The 18,476-nt window shown below is 39.5% G+C and overlaps 1 protein-coding gene across 2 annotated transcripts; it reads left to right on the forward strand.

Annotated features, from left to right (window-relative positions):
• Positions 1 to 3,136: 3,136 nt before the first annotated feature.
• tspan11 (tetraspanin 11) lies at positions 3,137 to 16,880 on the forward strand. Of its 2 annotated transcripts, XM_051392000.1 has the most exons (9): positions 3,137 to 3,295; positions 6,173 to 6,280; positions 8,039 to 8,230; positions 10,288 to 10,362; positions 11,439 to 11,543; positions 12,050 to 12,208; positions 12,873 to 12,959; positions 14,105 to 14,225; positions 16,167 to 16,880. In XM_051392000.1, the coding sequence occupies exons 2-8, from the start codon at positions 6,194 to 6,196 to the stop codon at positions 14,177 to 14,179; spliced, it is 780 nt and encodes a 259-aa protein (XP_051247960.1). In that variant the 5' UTR covers positions 3,137 to 3,295; positions 6,173 to 6,193; the 3' UTR covers positions 14,180 to 14,225; positions 16,167 to 16,880. The 2 variants fall into 2 exon arrangements, with proteins under 2 accessions (XP_051247960.1, XP_051247961.1); XM_051392001.1 differs by lacking the exon at positions 14,105 to 14,225 and having other exon boundaries at positions 3,138 to 3,295.
• The last annotated feature ends 1,596 nt before the right edge of the window (positions 16,881 to 18,476 follow it).

The raw sequence follows: 18,476 nt of genomic DNA on the forward strand, positions 1-18,476 counted from the left end.
TATGTTAAGTTTTCTGAGACTTTTCAAGAAAAATAAACTCAGTGTGTTTGAGGTACAGGTGTTATGATGAGAGGGGCAGAGTTTTTCCGTAGTCACTTACTGGTCAAATGTAACTCTTTCGACCCCATTAACAAGAGAATATAGGCATTTATAAAGTTAAAGACACAACAATGACACAGCTCACGTGTTGATGTTTGACAGGTGTAATGTTCATCATCTTTAGCGGGTTAGCACGCTGACATTTGCTAAGAAGCACTTAATATAAAGGCTAATGGGGATGTCATCTAGTTTTGCAAGTAGGCTATTCAGTCATAAAACATTAATAAAAAGAGGGTTTAACTTCTGGGGAAGATGAATGTCGTCCATTGTTGTTTAGATATTACTGTCTGGGTCCCTGTGTTGACATTGACTCTTTCATTTGAGACTCCCCAGAATTCCCAGGTCACTGCCAAGTGTTTTTGTAGTTCTTTGCATGGTTGTGTTTTGAGATAGGAGGTCCTGCCCTGATCTCCTGCCTGTGGCAATTTCCTGCTTCACCTGTAAAAAGGGCTGTGATTATTCCCACCTCATCCTGGTTTTCTCATAATCCAGCAAACTAAATGCAAAGAGGATGGCCCAGTCTGATAGTGCTTTCTAATGATTTCGATTCTCGTAGTCTGTTGAGATTTTGCATTATCGGACTGAATTGTGCTGTAGATATCACCGCCTTCGTCTCCTCATGTCTAACTAGAACTCTGCTATCTTTTAGGAGGCAAGTCTGTCATGTGGCTTCCAGGTGAGTCTGACCACAAGAGGTCAGACATGACAAGCAGGAGCTGAGTGGCTCAAACTTTGGTCTATTGTACTTTTGGTCTGGGAGTTTAAACCTGTTGATCTATACAAAACCCCTCATTTAACAATAAAACATATAAAATACTTTAAAACCGTATTAAGAAAATCTCAAGCAAGACATTTTTTTGCCATTTTATTTATTTATTTGTATTTCACCATTACTTTCACACATTCTAACCAGTTCTCATTTTCTCTGTGCGCACTTTCATCATGGGACAAACACCCAGCTGTCTACCCAACAAGACAGGCACACATCCAAACAAACAGATGCCAGATCTTGGCAAAAGTAATGTGGAATTTAAATGAATGAATGCACAACACTGCAAGCAAGTGTGAAATTCTTCTTCTTTCTCTAACTTCTATAAAAACGTTCTATACAACACCTCTAGGTCCGGTGTGTCATATTTAGAAGGATCTATTGGATCTAAAGTTTCTTCTACATGCTTGGAAGACTGAGCTATATTCAAATTGTTGCAATCAGCATCTTCACCACTAGATCCCACTAAATTCTACACACTGCTCCTTGTTTGTATTTGACATGCATGCTCAGTGATGCCATGCTCATACTACCCCTACATGGGAGAAGGCATTAGAGAGCTTAGTGGTCTACAAAGAGGCAAACTAACTACAGCAGAATGAGACTGGACACAGAGACACTAGGTAGACATAGAAATGAGCTGGCTTTCGGAGAAACCACATTTTTGTTTGTTTTACCATGTGTCACCTATGCAAATATGAGGAAATGGAAGACAGGCACTCGCCAAATTCCTACCCACGGAACGATTATATCTTGTAGTTTTTTTTTATTTTCTGGTTGGAAGATGTTTATTGGGGAAAACTTGACCTGATGGATGACATCCTCTGCTAAGTAATGTTGTTTTGGTAGACTGATTGTCGCCAGTCCAGGTGACCACTGCAGAGTTCCTCCCCCTGCAGCCATCATCTACTCCTAATAGCTGGCAAGCTTATTGAATTACTGAGGTGGAAAAGGAGGCAAATACATGGTGAAGAGTCTGTTTTGGTCAGAGAGGAAGTCTTGCTGTGATGAAAAATCATGATGATATGGGTCAGGTCAGGGTTGTGAGGCAAAAGGACAGCAACCAGATCTTTCAGTTACTTTATTTGGAATATATCTTTATTTAGAAGATATTATTGGTTTTATGTCATAAAACAGGTTCCAAGTACCACAAGAAAAAGTTATTATTACTTAAGAGTCTTGTATTCCCTTGCCTTTCTTTTTATTTCACAAATCTTTTTCTCATATAAATTAGTCTTAACTTGTGAGTTTTGTGTATAGTTGCATTTCTTGGTGATTAAACGGCTCCTGAAAAAAAAAAGAGAACAAGTCTAGACAATCAAATCAATGTTGATCTGCTCACTGCTTGAATACCAAATTACCATCTCCCCCTTTGGATAACAGAAGTGCTCTGTTCAGTAATTTCATGTCTTCTTTACATAATGAAGAGCGATTTGAGAATGAATCGTTAGTCTTACCAGCCAGACTGGAATTTACAATGAGATGTATCCAAGTCAACAGCAAGGGTTTCTTTTGTTCATGTATAAATAGACATTCATTGTAATACAAACTGGGCTTGCAAAAAAAAAAAAAAAAAAGCCTACACACCAAGTTTGAGTCTATGTTCTCTGTATGTGCTTTTCTCCCTCTTTATCTTTGTTTATTCATCTATACCTCATTGTGAAATTCTTCAGGGGGTGTGTGGTTACACTGTAACTAAGGTTATGCTGTTAATGGCAGGGAGCTATTCAGCCTATCTTGTGGTTAAGGATAGCAGCTCCATTTCCTTCTCTGTCACTCCACATTGTGACCCCTTTCCACAAGTTCGCACTGTGCTGCCTTCATTGACGGTCAGAAATATAATTTTAAATAAAAGTGAATAAATCATTTTAAAAATCATAATTTTACATGGCCGTGTAATATCATATATTCCCCCCTGTATTTAATACATTAATAAGTCATACAATAGTTTATACATTAATATGAAACTAATAAGTTGTCCTATTTGACGTTATATTTTTCTCAGCTTCTATATTTTTGTATTTTGCTTTGTATCTGTTTACATGAAGTAAGTGTGTGTAACTCATTGTACCTTGCAGTTAATATAATTTTTTTTTTGGAATGTGATAGATCTCTGGTCCCTGACCAATACATCTAATAAAAAATGTCACATTAGAAGCAAAAAAATATATCAAAAATGCTGCTCGATTTCTTTGTCTTGGTCCTTCTTGTATTTATTTCTCTGCAGTCCTATAACGCTCATCAACTCCGGAAAAAAACGAGCTGCACCCAAACGCAGCATCCACACAAACCTGCTGTCGGGACAGGACACCCTGAAAGCAACAAGCTTGACTGGACAAAACGCTCACTACTGCAGTGCCGTACACTCTCGTTTGACGGGAATAGCATCGATACGAGGTGTATTTGTCCTCACTAAACGTCGGTCTGGTAAGTATGTCCTCGACTATGCCACGGAAACGTAAGTTTGTCGATGTAAACAGCAAGATAATTCGGTTAAAGTTTGTCCTGCGCATCAACGACGCAGGTGTTTTTTTGGGGGTTTTTTTACCCCAGGATGCTCCCGCGTTACACCCCATCCTGGGAGAAAAAGGGAGGCGAGAAAGTTTGTCTTAAACCGTAAAACGAGGCATATTGTCTTCATTTATGAGCTGCTTGTGACGCTGAGGGACACACATGCGGTGGTCAAAGTCCGATATCCGAGGCAGGGCATATAGTCCCTGTCCCGGACGGGCAACGGTTAGCGTTATTGAAGGAAAGTGGGAAGCCTTGGGAGAGTCAACCGCTGCATGCTGTAAAATCAATAACCACATTGACAGGAGGTGTCTGTTTTAAAACGACTATATTTAAACAGTTCATTTAAAAACAGCATAACATTGCTAGGCCGGAGTGAGAATAATAAAACTTCATGTTTGCTTAAGCAACAGATAAATAACGTTTTTGTGGGGACTTTTGTTTCGCGCATTAATATTTAAAGTATTCGGTTAGGACAATCCGGGAACTGCACTGCAGCTGTCTTAATGTTAATCACTTCAATTATGAGTTACTGTGAAATCCTATATAACATATTTTATTTTATATTTTCTCAGTTCTTTCATAATGTCCACCTCAGTGTTGCTATAAAAGTTTGACTGTTCTGATCTAAGAAGTATATATTTGTTATTATATTAGGTTTAAAGGGCTGGTTTACCCAAATTACAACAAATTACAACAGTTCCTCTCACTTACCTCTATTTCTATGGAGCTTGGTTTTTATGTGCCATGGTCTGGAGATATCCATCTCAGAGGTTTCTGCTTTCACTCCATTACAATAGTAGTGAATGCAGTTTCTTTGGGGTGCTCACCGTATTGAAAAATGACATCCAAAAGTCCTGTGTGTAACATTTAGAAAGGATCTTTTGGTAGAAATGGAATATAATATTCATAGCTATGTTTTCAATCGAGCATGATCACCTCAACATTGGAATCATTATGTTTTCGTTACCTTGGAATGAGCCTTTTGTATCTACACAGACGTTGCAGGTCGCCTTCCATGCAGTCTGCCATGTTGAACCACCATGTTTCTGCAGTAGCCCACAGGGGACAAACCAAACACTGGTTCTAGATATGGGCATCCACTTTTTTCACATGTTTCTCTGTCTCTGTTGCGCTTTGAAGGTGAGAGTGAAGCAAGGGAGTTGCAATCTGCAACTACACCGCTAGATACCCCTAAATCCTGCACTCTGGTCCTGGAAACAGTGCCCCAATACTCTTATGGCACACCCATCAAATATTCAATAAACATAGATGTTTAGTGTGCCATGGCTGTTCTTGTTTGGTCAGATTCAACATGTTCAGTCTGTGTTTGATAAAGTTTGCTCTGTTTGCCATGCTTTCAAAGACTAACACCCACAGTACGCATATAGTTCACATATCCATAGCAACGCAGCTTGCGCATGCCTGGTATTCGTGGTAAATGAGAGATGCAGTGCCTATAATTAGTATTTTATATCTTTTTATATTTATATTTTCCAACAACCTGTAGCCTGCTGCTCTGATCTGACTCATAAGGTTATAAAAACAGATCGGTCTTCATTATCCGGCTCACAACAAAGATGAAACGCTCACTTGTGTTCTCTTCTTAATAACCGCTGCTCTCTCCAGATTTTCTGTGATGTTTGAAGATGTCTTGCCACTTTTAAACACAATAGTAGTAAGTCTAAATTAAAGTAGATATCATCTTCAGGACAATATAATTGACTCATTTTTCTTGAAGTTATCCATGGGTGGGGAAAGCTTTGTGGAAAGACATGACCTAACTGATTGTTTGTGAACGCAACAAATGAAGCTCTAGTCACTTCCATTGTACCTGGGTGAAGGCTGAAACAGTATCTCAAAACTGAAATGTTCTGCGTGGCCAGGTGCCATGTGAGATTTTTCTTTTGTAATTTGGATGAACCAACCCTTTTTTAAACAAAGGCACTCACTTTATGTACCATACTGAGGTTTAGGCCTAGTTAATTATTCGGAGTAATCCAACACTTTTCCTCGCAGACAAATACAATGTGTTTCAGACTGTTTGTTGACCAGGGAGTCGTCATTGTGTACGACTCCCTGGTCAACAAACACAAACCCTGCACTGTTTCCTTTGGTGCTATCCACTGAAGGATAATGTGTAGATCAATTTTATGGGTCTAAGTGCTTTCCACGCGTAGCCTTTTATTTACAGAACTGAAACTGTGCTCAACTCAATTAATGATTCAGAGGTTTATGGTCCGTTCAGTGCTATCAATAATTGTGCTTTGTGAATATAACAGGAGGAGGTGATATTTTGAACTTGGATGCTGCATCACTTAACAACTTGTAAGGTGTGCCCTACTGGAGACCATTGTAACAATTTAAGACAAAACAATTTAAAGCATGCAAACTGTAGATGCTGAAATGGGGAGTGGGTGTAGCTTTTGTTGTGACATTCGATAGGCAGTTCCCTTTGGCAAACATAATCACTGTGATTACTCTCACTTGCTGTGGCGCATATTTTAAGCAAAGCTGTCAAATGACAATAAGCTTAGCCTTGCCATGAGTTTGCCTGACTGATTTGGCACTGCTTCAGTTACCTGTCAGCATTTGTGTGTTAGCTGCTCCTTTTATTCCCTTCCCCTCAGATACAGTGTCACATTTGGTTTGCAGCAGCTGTGATTTTGCTTTATAGTTAAATGCAAGTTTTGTTATTGTTAAAGCCTTTTAAGTGTTGGTCTCAACATTTCTGCTATCAAATTTTATATTTCCCATAATCTTTTTGCATTAAGAACAAATCTGCACTTTCAGAATCTAACGGGAGGAAGGAAGATGTCGGCGGTTTATAAAGATGAACAGGAGGACTGGATGACGGTGTGTCTCAAGTACCTGCTCTTTGTTTTCAACTTTCTCTTCTGGGTAAGTGAGAGCTGTAAATATAGTCCTTTTTATAAGCTACCTACACTCAAAACCTCATTGGAAAAACCCTTGTAGTAGTTACACTTTGTCATTTATTTACTTGCATTTACTTGCAACGTGGTGCGTGAACAGCATTAAACTTTAAATTCAACTTTTTTTTCACAGCAAATGCATTGCAGTAACATTGACAGGTCTCACAGTGACTGTAGGTATCAATAAGTCATGTTTCAAGAAAAGAGTAATTGGAGCCAATTTTCACTAGATATGTTATATGTATATGTAAATGGAGAATCTTTAGGAGGAACGCTTCAGTGTTCCCTTTTAAAACCGCAGGCTGAGAGACTTTAGCTATAGACTCAGCCCAAAGTGAGTCATAGATTATTTAGGGCTTGTCAGTGTATGATGGGGAACAGTATGTCAGACCTGCTCTCTGGCACCACACTCTATGATACAGCAATTTGCTGCTAAAAGTGTACACTCTTACAGCTACTGTGTAGAGTGTCTGGGGTCACTTTGAAACATTTTTTCAAAGTCTGAGGCGAAGAATATTGTGTGTGGGAGAGTTTAAAGAGAGAAAAGCTCAAGCTCTGTCCTCAGGCTTGGGTTAATGCTCTATCACCACCTTAAAACTAATCTCTTAAGGGAAACGTATCGACTCCCTCTCCTCCTTGGACTACAGGCACATTTTTCTTCTTTTTCTGTCCACCACTTCACCATTATAACAGGCTGCAGTCTTGGGGGCAGTACTTCTTTTGCAAGGACATTGCTGGCTTTTCACCGGAAAACATTTAACTGGTAATCTTGCTTAATATCAAATCTATGCGCTTTGATACGGCTGCAGCAGATTTGATAAAATGATATTGAACCCATATATTGTCAGTGATTGAACCCAGAGCCTATCCCAAGCCATGTCAGTTTAAGTAGCTGCCACCCACGGTTGGCACACCAGTTTAAAATATATGCATATAATATATTAAAACATATGTGAATGCATTACAATAAAGTCCTAAATATGCAATAGTTTAGGGAGTGTCATCTTCCTCTGGGATCTGTACTCAAGCGGTGCCTCCCCGGTTCGACGTGTTGTTGTGAGTTTGTGGATCTCGCTTTTGAGGGAAATGGAATGGGAGGATGAAGGGGAGAGGCATTTCCTATCCATGCGCCTTTTGAAACTGATGAGAGGAACAGATCCAGACGCCACCCTGGATCTGTTATCCAGGATTGTTTGTAAGGAAGTGGTCATTATGCCCTGGCTTGACCTCTGAAGTCTCACTGCTCCCGTGGCTGGTACATGTTTACGCCTGGTGTTTCTCTTTCTGTTTCCTCTCTTTTCATTCTGCCCTCTCTTACGTTCCTTTTCACCACCTCCCACTGTCCTCTCACGTTGTTATATTTTTGTGACTAATTTAATAGCATTGAACTCACTTCCTATTTGTCACTTCCTGCCCTGTAAAGTGCTGTTTTTTGTTTTTTGTTTTTTTTAAATCTTTTAGTTGTCTGTGGTCTCTGTAAGATTGAATTGACATGACACACTCAGTGTTTTCAAAATATTTCCTTTCTTTGTTTAAGTAATCTGCAGCTTTCTCAATTCTATGACTCATACATACCATGCTTTTATTGTCTTCACATTTTTTTTTCCTCTGTGAAATTGTTTGCTACACCCATATTAGTTTTATTGCATCTCTTTCTTAACCTTTAACCCTAATATCTTTTTTTTTTTTTTTACCCCACCACCTCGTCTCTCCCCTTCTCTTCCAGGTGGGTGGAGCAGCTGTTTTGGCCGTAGGAGTCTGGACACTGGTGGAGAAGAGTGACTACTTGAGCCTGCTGGCATCCAGCACTTTTGCTGTCTCTGCGTATATCCTCATCCTGGCTGGCAGCCTGGTTGTGGTTACGGGCTTCTTGGGCTGCTGCGCTGTCATCCGGGAGCAGAAAAACTGTCTGTCCATGGTGAGACAGGGGACCCATAGAGGGGATTTCTGCTCAGGCCTCTACCTTTTGTGTTTGTAGTTGATCAGATGTGGAGTAGATAGTATAGTATGCATGTGATGAAGTAAGCCTGTGCTTTACTGGTTTTGTACTAACAAGAAATGATACAAGATGTGTGCCAATGGAGATCGATCAAACTGCTTCGGAGCACCGTAATCTGGAAAAAGATTTTATATTTGTTTTCACCTTTTCCTTCTGTAAACAGCTCCTCCATTTTCCAAATTGGATGGGGGGCATTTATTATGCATCCTGAAAGCTTTTAGTATTCTGAATGTTGTCACACACTGCATACTCAAAATGAATAGATTTTGCATGTGCAGTTGTATCGAACTGGGATACAGGATAATGCAAAACAAACTACCACTCATGGACTGAAGGGGTCTCCAAAGTCGTAGCTTTAAATTCAAGGCAGGCATGGAGTGCAGGACATAGAAAGAAAACATTGTCAAACATTCGGGTGAAGAACGGTTGGGCGATTCCTCCGGTTGCATTTGAAATACTGCACAGTCATACTGTCACGGAAGTTAGGACATTTGAATGACCATGTGGGCGACAGTGCTACTTGTTAGTAGTTGGTCCTAGATTGTTATGTCTGCACTGGGAAGCTACAGTAGATGCTCGCCCACGTGCATGCAAAGATTTGCTTTCTACTACATAACAGCTATGCAACAGTATAACATGGAACTCATCCATTCTCTCCCTGGTCTAAGGTCTGTCACTGGATGCTTACAAATGGCTCTGACAGGACCCTTGCCGTCCTCATTATTTTACAGAGATAGGGCCCAGTGGGAGAGAAGCAGGCGGAAGGTGAACGTTCACTGCTGCAGGACTATTTATAGGTCTATCTATCTACTGTTGATGGATGGAGCAATAAGAAAGAGAAACGGGCTCGCAGGAGTGAAGAGGCAGATGCGTCGTGGATTTGGAGTGCGTGGTGCATTTTGGTTGAATATGAACTGTACTGATGTGCTATTTATAGATTAGTTTTGGGAATGAAATAATGAGTGATGCTTGCAAGTAAGTTTGTGTGTGTGTTTGTGTGTGTGTGTGTGTGTGTGTGTAAAGGAGTGAAGTTAGCATTTTGTGTGGGCAGCAGGCACAGAGACTGGACTGTCTTTTTTTTTTATTCTTTTTTTTTATCCTGTTACCAAGAGATACAGAGCAGGCTGGCATTTCTGCATGACATAATTACTGTGATAACTGCAAAACAGAAGAGAACATTTGCTTAATGTCATATAATAATTCAGAGCGATCGTTGCTCGCCTACAGCTGTTTGTTTGACCAGTAGTTTGCCATCACTTCGTTTCCCGCGTTGCGCAGGATGGGTAGTAGCATCTGTCTCTCCATAATGATCTTGAGCGAAGCAGCGCTGTTGCTGCAGTCAAACTGTCTTGTCCCACTCTGCGACTGGCGGGCCTAATTAGTTGTATTTGTGTGTTGTTTGCACTACATGGCATGGCCCATGTCAGTGTGGGGTATATGAACCATTTAATGAACAGGCTAACGCTCACTACACAGTTTACATAACTAGGCTGGGCATTTCGGTACTAGTAACAGTACTTATCATTAAGGATTGCAATAAGAGATCTGACATTTGTTTAGCTGCTGTGATATTGATTTTCAGTTTAAGTTAATTATACAAATGTCATGTCTGATTCATTATATTCCTCGTTTTCCTACAGTACAAGTGAATGATTTTGCTGCTGTGATGGTCAATGTGTAAATCACCTCAATTTAGTGTTTGCAAGTTACTTATGATACATAATGGAGCTGGTTTCTAGCAGCGTGGAGGGTTCTTTAAAGGATGCCCAAGAGAAATCTGATTCCTGCAGCCTGTCAAATAGATGTTTGGTTGTCCCTCTTTGTGCAGCATTGCCATCTGCGTTAGAAGTGACAGATGCAGCACAATGACAGTTGATGGAAGTTTTTATTGAGCCGTCACGAGTGTGAGCAAATCTCAAACGAGTTGCCTCAGAATACTTCTCTCACTGGCTCTCTTTCTTCTTTCTCATTCACAGTATTTTTTCTGCCTGCTGTTGATCTTCTTGATTGAACTGGTGGCTGGAGTACTGGCTTATGTCTATTACCAGAGGGTAAGTTGAAACTACTGCATCATTATTTTGTTATAGTTTGGAGTAGTGAACAATCATCACTGCATTTAAATGAAGACCTTTTAAGGTTTGCTCACTCACATTTTCTGGTTGACTTACTGCCTGTCAGCCTTCTGGTATGCTCACAGTGCACTGGAGGAAAGTGAGGCTGTTCTGCCAATAGAATGTTGTAATTATTACCTCTGCCAAGGAGGTTATGTTTTCCATGCTGTTTGTTTGTTTGGCGGTAAGCAGGATTACAGAAAAACTACTGGCCTGATCTTCATGAAACTAGCTGGTTAGTTCAAGCTCCTGGAGGGACAAAACAGAATTTATAGTATCTCTATATAATTTACCTGGTGTAAGAAAAACAGAGGTAAAAACAGGGAATTATTGTCAGTTTTGAAGATCTAAGCAATGCCATGTGCCTCCTAATGAATCTATATAGATACCCCCTCTTCATAATTTGTCCCTCCATGAAAAGGTTTTCCATTTGGTCTTTGTTCTGTCTCATAGATCGTGGATGTAGAAACTAAAGTAGACGTTTTAGCTTTGCTTTTTCTTTTGCCGTTCTTCCTTTTTATGTGTATGTGGGTCGTCACCGTTTGCCACCTGCACTGCGCATTATGTTCAGCGTCTGGAGTTTATCTAACACACAGTTCTTAGGATCCTGTTATCTCACAAACATCTGCCTGTCAGTCAGCTAGGACTGCCAAGAGCAGCACGCTATCTGCTGGCAAGCTTAGAGATTTATTATAATGGAAAGGGTTCAGCACAGGATAGAATCACTTTAAAGATAAGGCCTCTCATCTTCTCCCTCTGCTTCACGTCGTCTCTCCTGTGTGTGTTTGCGTGTGTGCACACAAACATATACACATATCAAAAGCTATATTTAAATTATAGAAGCTATATATTTTTTGTATCACTTCACAATTCTCTCTCCATATAGTCTTTTCTCCTGTACATTTTTCTTCTTCCTGTATGTATTTTTGTTCTTTCCCATAAATACCACACTACCTTCTCTGTCTCACATACATTGTTTCTCACTGCTGTCTCTCTCCTTCTGTTTTAACTTCTAGCTGAGTGAGGAGCTGAAACAGCATCTCAACCAGACTATGACGGAGAACTATGCCCAGCCAGGGAAGGAGGCCATCACATTAGCTGTGGACAGACTACAGCAGGATGTATGGACTAGATTTAGAAAAGCCTCTGAGGTTTTGTTTGGCTCATGTAAGATCAGTATGCTGCACTTTTCTTCAGCTAGTCTGGTCAAGTATAGTTGTGCTTGTTATAAGGTCATTTTCCATAACAGAGTCTTCAGCTACTGTGTGTGAAGTAGTTTTCAAATGATGCTGAAATTCAGTAGAAGAAATTGCTCATAGCTGTATGTTATCCATTGGGGTTTGCTTGAAGTATTGTTCCAAAAATGACTGGTGTAATAGCCAGAGCTAAAGTAATTTTGTCCAAGTCCCTGAGAGGAAGGAGATAGACACTCCCTTCAGCTACAAGAACTAGCTGCAAAGTTGCAGCAGAATACTGATTTGAGGAAGTAGTTTGAGCCAATTAAATTAATCTGTGTTAAACTAAACAAAAAAAATGACTTAATTATTCCAAAAAAAAGAGGGATTTGTACTTTTCTAACAGTGCGTGACGTAACGAAACCAAACTCTTCTCTTTTTTCCCCCTCCAGTTCAAGTGCTGTGGCAGCAACAACTCCCATGACTGGATGTTGAGTGTGTACATTTCATCAAAGCCGGCAGAAGGCAGGGTGGTGCCTGACAGCTGCTGTAAAACCATCACTCCTCACTGTGGGATAAGAGATCATCCCTCCAACATTTACAAGGTTGAGGTCGGTGGACTAAACATTTAGAAATAGAAAAGCTAAATGACAAATACCGTGCCCAGTCTAACTCAGATGTCACTTAGCATTTATGGAATTTACCATTGAATGACAAAAATATTCACTTGACATTGCTTGCCTACCATAAGACAATATCACTAGAGTAGTTTTGAGGTTTTCCCATGTCCTGATATTTCCCTTCTAGAGCTAAACTAGTAACAGAAACAGAAAAAACTGTAGTTTGAAACTTTTCTTTGATAAAATTAGCTCTCTGGAAATGAATAAAATATGAGGTTTTGAAATGCTTATCCGTGCTGCTTAGGTGACGTTTTTCAGCCTCCTTGTCAAACCGCTCAGTTTCCCCTCGTATCGCTCACAGTACACTGTCTGCATCATGTGCAAAGGAGGAAACATAAAGATACACCAACAAACACAAACAACAAAAACATAGCAACACCATGTCACATGCCATGGATAATGAATATATCTATTTAGTGTTTGGGATGGAAGGAAGATGTTTTTGACATTATTATTTATCCGTATTATCTACTATATTTATTAAGTGATTTAAGGATGTTTTCTTGTTTTCTGCAGCAATTATATATAAAATCTTTACAATGGTATGCATATTCTTTCATGTCTTTTTTTTAACGTTCAGCCTTTGATTCTGCAGGGTGGTTGCATTACGAAGCTGGAGCAGTTTCTGGCAGACCACCTGTTAGTCATTGGTGCTGTGGGAATAGGAGTGGCTTGTCTGCAGGTAAGTAAAATACGTAGTACAAATAGTTGTTGAAGAAACAGAATGCTATTCTGCTTCGTCTTCATCCTGAGTAAACTACTTCAAATAAGCCCAGTTATTAATTGGTTAAAGTGAGATGAGGCTTTTACCTTTCTGAATTGAATGGTGCTCTTTTGTTAATACAACCTTAGGAAACCCAGACAGATGGGTTTTACTCTTCCCTTTACTGAAAATGTACCATCACATGTAAACAACCTCTAAGTGGACACTTCTTTTCATCTCACTCTAGTCTCTCAGTCATCATTATCTGATTTAGTTATTTTCTGTTATTTGATTTCTCCCAGTCTGAGATGGACTGGAGCTTTTAAGCCTTACAGAGCCCAAGCAGACATACAGGGTTGCCTTTTTACAATTCTGTGCTGGCTGACAGTCCTCTTATAGCTCTGCACCACCTCTTTGTAAATTAACTTGAGGGAAACTTGAGACCAAACAAACCTGCATTGATTCTTCCCAGTGGTATTCGCAAGCCTGATATGTCCTTTAATGCCCAGCAGTATACATGCTGTTCAGGCTCAACAGTTTTCATCAGGCAGGGATCTGAGAATAAGGCCAGACAACCTGCTGCTGCTGACATAAGTTCTTTACTGTAATAATCAAGGCTTGCAACAGCAAAAGATGAGAAACCTCCAGTCTGTGATCTCCTTGATGCCTGAGGCAAGTGACAGGTTTTTTAATCCCCAAATGATCTGAAGGGATTATGCTTAACATATAGATGAGGTGCTGCTGAATATATATATATCTATATATATAGATATATACCTGGAGAAAAGGATTTAAAAACCAATGTGCTACGTGAGCCTGTTTAGCATCATTTAACACATTTAAATCCAAGCATATATTTAATTTCTTTTTTACTCTAGGCTAATTGTATGTCTTGTCTTTGTCAACTGTTCCAGTCTGTCTTAATGTTGCTATATTTTCCTGTCTGTAGTCACTGTCTGACTTACTGAAATCATTAGATTTGTTGAAATGCATTTTAACTCGGACTAGCTCTAGTTTTCAACTTTAATTTATGGCACAAACCACATGTGTCTATTGTACCACACTAACCTGTCTATGGTGAATTGTACTGTGTGTATCAATGTGTGTGTGTGTGTGTGTTGTAGCTGGCCGGGGCAGTCTTGACAGCCTGCTTTATCTATCTGCTCTATAAAGAAGAAGAGGACTTCGGTGCATTGTGATTTAGCTCTAGAGCAGCTTTGTGGTTTAATCAACTGGAGAGACAAGGTTGGAGGGCATTGTGGAAATTTGATATCTGACTGCATGTTTGTCCTTGTGTGACTGTCCGCTCTGTGTTAAATGTGAAATCTGTGGGCTACATGTGTACTAAATGAACATATTTATGTTGTTAAGCATGCAGCTGCCTGGCTTTGGCTGTATATTGCAGATGGCGGCTCTGCTTGTTGTGATAACAGGCTGTTGTGGCTGATATGGATGTGATAAAGGTCAAACACATCATGAGAATGGCTTGATTAATCAAAACTTAACTGCTTCTGCACAATGATGTTGTTAGCAAGAGTAACGCTCTGTAGCTTTGTGTATTAGTGCCTTATTCTATACCTGTGCTGACAAGGAAAAACACCTCCAGTAAAATTTACATTATAGACCAAGGTTTTGCTGTATATCCCTGAGGGCAGTATATTTTAAATTCAAGCCTTATTATCAGGCTTCACTTTATTTTTGGAGTAAGATGGTAACCACTGGGGACAGATTTGGTAAGCATTTTGTAGATAATTCTATTTTATTCAGATATTTACTTTGATGGATTACTGAAATTGGCAAAAGAGGTAATGCACTGTACACTTGTTATCTTTTTCTTTCTTTTTCTTTTTTTTTATTCAGTTTACTCCTAGTACATAATTATTGGGGAGAGCCTTAGTGTTGTTGCTATAGTTACTTGCAATCTAAAACAAACATGATCATAATAATTGAGCTTGTTGAAAAGTGATTCAAGGACTACTGATTGACAGGAACTGCCAACTGGTATTATTATTTTCTTTCTTGATTTTTTACTACACTGTTACATCATTGCTTTTTGGTATCGATACACCCTTCTCAAATTAGGCTTCAAGGAAACAGGAGCGCAGAGTGGCTGTTTTTCTCTCTTTTCCTCTCACACCATTGTTTTTTAACCAGAATGTTACGTATCCATCACTGGTGGTGGTGGAGAAGGGACAAAAAATTGGAAACTTGCCTGAAGAGAGATTGCGATGAGTCAATACGCAATGCTGACTCGCTCGATAAGGCTTTCTCTGAGGGCTTTTAGAGACTCAAAGATTGAATCTGGACCCTTGTCTGTTTATCCATCAAGCCTGGCAGGCCCATTGGCTTAGGTCAATATCTGTTCTTGTGGTTCTCTCTTTATTTTTGGGCCTTTTCTATAGTGCTGTATAGCATAGTGCTTTTGTAAGTCACGTGTTATAGATTCTGCACACGTCTATGAGCTTATCCTGGTGCGAGGTAAGAGGTTGCAGTATCAGATATTGTGGATTTATAAATGTAGAACCCTCCAGATTAATTTTAAACAACATTATCAGTTTAGTGTTATTGGAATACGATTTCGGTGTTGAACCTGATTCTTTAGTTTTTTCCCCTTATAACACAAACACTAGCTGTAGCATTCAGTTGCATGGCGGGAAATGAGTCCAACAGTTCTGGGTTGAAACCATGTTTGTCAGGGACATTGCAAGTGGAGTCTAATTGATGTGGTTTGTATTTGTGAAATTAATAATATACAACACGATAGTCTGATAAGAACTTCTGAACATTAGCATTAAGTCTGAAAAAGCGGAAATTAAGTATAAGACAAATTATTGGATTTCTGATTTCTGATATTCATGTGCACTAGTTATGTTTTGTGTTACCAGGTTATTTGGAGTTAAGTTTATTTTTATTTTGTTTGCTGTGAAGAAAACAGGCTACTTATAAATCCTCTTTTTGACCCCAGTGCTTCATTTTGCATCTGCTTATGCAAGCCTGTGCACACACGTCGCTGCAATAAGGGCCACTTGACCCCTGACATCCCCATAGTAACCAGCTACATACATTAACCCCCTACCCATCACCTTGTAACTCATCTTTGTCCTCAGAGTCAATAGCATTCCGGCTTCCTGCAGTCTTCCATGGTGACTGAGCAGTGCTTTTTGACCTAACACGTCCTGTTTTCAGATCTGCGGGATGGTGTTCACCAGCTGCTTGTACAGAAGGATCAGGATGGAACCTTACTGAGCACGCCCGGTCCCCAACACCCCACCTTCAACAGGCAGATGGAACAGTGACCTTCTGACACCTAAACTTCGACCTCTGAATCTTGAACTTTTACCTTGTGATCTAAGCCAAGACACTTGCAGTCAGAAACAAATTGTGCCATTGACCAACCGGGCTGATTTTTGGTTCCTCTTCTACAGTATTGCATTTACATTACAATATACTTCAATTCAAGCTTTTACATTTCTGATCTTTGACTGTGATCTACTGGAACACAATGCCAGTATGCATTTGTCTGTTTGCCTTGGCTTAGATGCATGCTTTAGTTTGAGCAGGACAAAAGAAAGGGGCATACATACTCAGAATGATCCTGCTCTGTTCAACTAATGATTATCCAAATTGATCTGTCTTGTTCACTGTGCAGAGATTTATATGTTAGTGTTTTTTGGCTATTCCAGTACTTGAATAAGCTGAGCAAGGGCATGGTGTACACATGGTGTTGTCACTGTTAATGAAGAAAGGTAATTTATTGTTGTATCTTTTGTGAACACAATGTGCCTCTTTCACAATTCTGCTGACTAAATGATTTTCAATTATGTGCCTGAAATCTTTAAAAGGGAGCTGACAATGCACTGTGACAAACGGCAGCAAATTAAATCTAGTTTACTATATTTATATTTGTAGTTGTGTCTATATTTCTGTATAGCAGCACTGAATGTTGCACTGTGTGATAGTTATTTAAATGAACTGAACCTCAATGGTAAAACTCAAGTGTATGGCTACAATCTTTAAGATGTTCCTAGACCGTCTAATAAGTAAAGGAAGAAGAGTGATTTTCCGAGGTGGTTGCCAGATCCCTGAATATATGACTCCACCTAGTGGTTGGCAATCGTCACATACGATACTGTGTGTAACTATATGCTGCACTTGATTCTGATACCATAGTATGAAATTCAGAATTTCACAATCCAACAAAATCTGCTGTTTATCTCAATATGTGATGTTAGATTTGTTTTCATACTTTCCTAGACTATGAGGTTTCATTCTCTACAGTGAAGAAGTTGACTCTAAGAGCCAAAGAAATCGAGGACTTTGTTGTTTTCACTGTCTAATCTATCACTTGTCATCCCTTTTCCCATAGCTATTACATATGGAACAATGAGTGGCCTTGTTGCCACTATACTATAGATGTGGTAAGTCTGGCTCGGCTGTTGTTGATTGATATGTAAGAGCAATACATCAACGTCTGGATACAGTTGTTTCTGTTTCTAAGATCAAAAAGGGAAATATCCCTTTGACATTTTTTCATTTAAATCCTTAACCATACACACCATCGCCAAGACTCAGCACTCTGTAAAGGGACCTCCTAGGATATGTGTTTGTTCCCCCCCCCCACCCAACTGACTTAGAAATGAAGGGTGCTAATGTTGTTGATGAGATAATGATATAACATTGGCATGTGCTCTACTACTGACTGTGCTATTCAAAACATTGATATGAAACTCATAAATAAATGTTTAAATGGTGTTGCATTAAGAAAATTGCATTGTGGTAATGAAATACAAATATTTAAGAGTCGTTTTAGACAGGCAGCTATGATGCCATGATTGCTGTTTGGCAGTGCTCTAGTTGAGATTATGATCATGGGGGCGAAGTCAGTTTATTTATCAAGGCCAGAGAACCAGTTTGTGCCAGAGGGCTTTAAAATCTGTGTATAAATGTATCTGACATTTCTATATAAACCCATATATTTGTGGGTTATTTCAGCTGGAGTAGGAAACCACTAGAGGGAGACAAAGGCTTGCCATTTGCAGTGGTACATGGTTGAAATCCAATTAATGGCAAAGTGGCATTCCCTAACATCAGAGGATACCTGATTATCTTGTAGTGTCATGTTTGTAAAGATTACATTTTGGCACATTTAGGCCTCACAGAGACCATGTTTGATATAATCTGTATGAGTCTTCTTGTGTTATGACCTGTGAGAGCCGAACCCACTCTGTTACTTACTGTAGCAGACAAGCTGCAGCAAGGCAGTGCTAAAATGCTAAAAACAATTTACTTGTCTATTTTCCATAAACAGTGCCTTCTGATTACACTCACGTCAAATCCAGTTTGCTCTCCAAAATGATCCTTACTATTCTCAGCCTCTGTTTACAGCCACAATTTCATGTAAATCTTTTTTTTTTTTTTTTTTTTTTTTAAACCTGTCTCTTTGTATTTACTCAATACACAAAAAGCACTGTCAGAGTCCTGCCCGGTAATGTAAGC

This window comes from Dicentrarchus labrax, unplaced genomic scaffold (genome assembly GCF_905237075.1).
Source record: "Dicentrarchus labrax unplaced genomic scaffold, dlabrax2021, whole genome shotgun sequence".
NCBI lineage: Eukaryota > Metazoa > Chordata > Actinopteri > Moronidae > Dicentrarchus > Dicentrarchus labrax.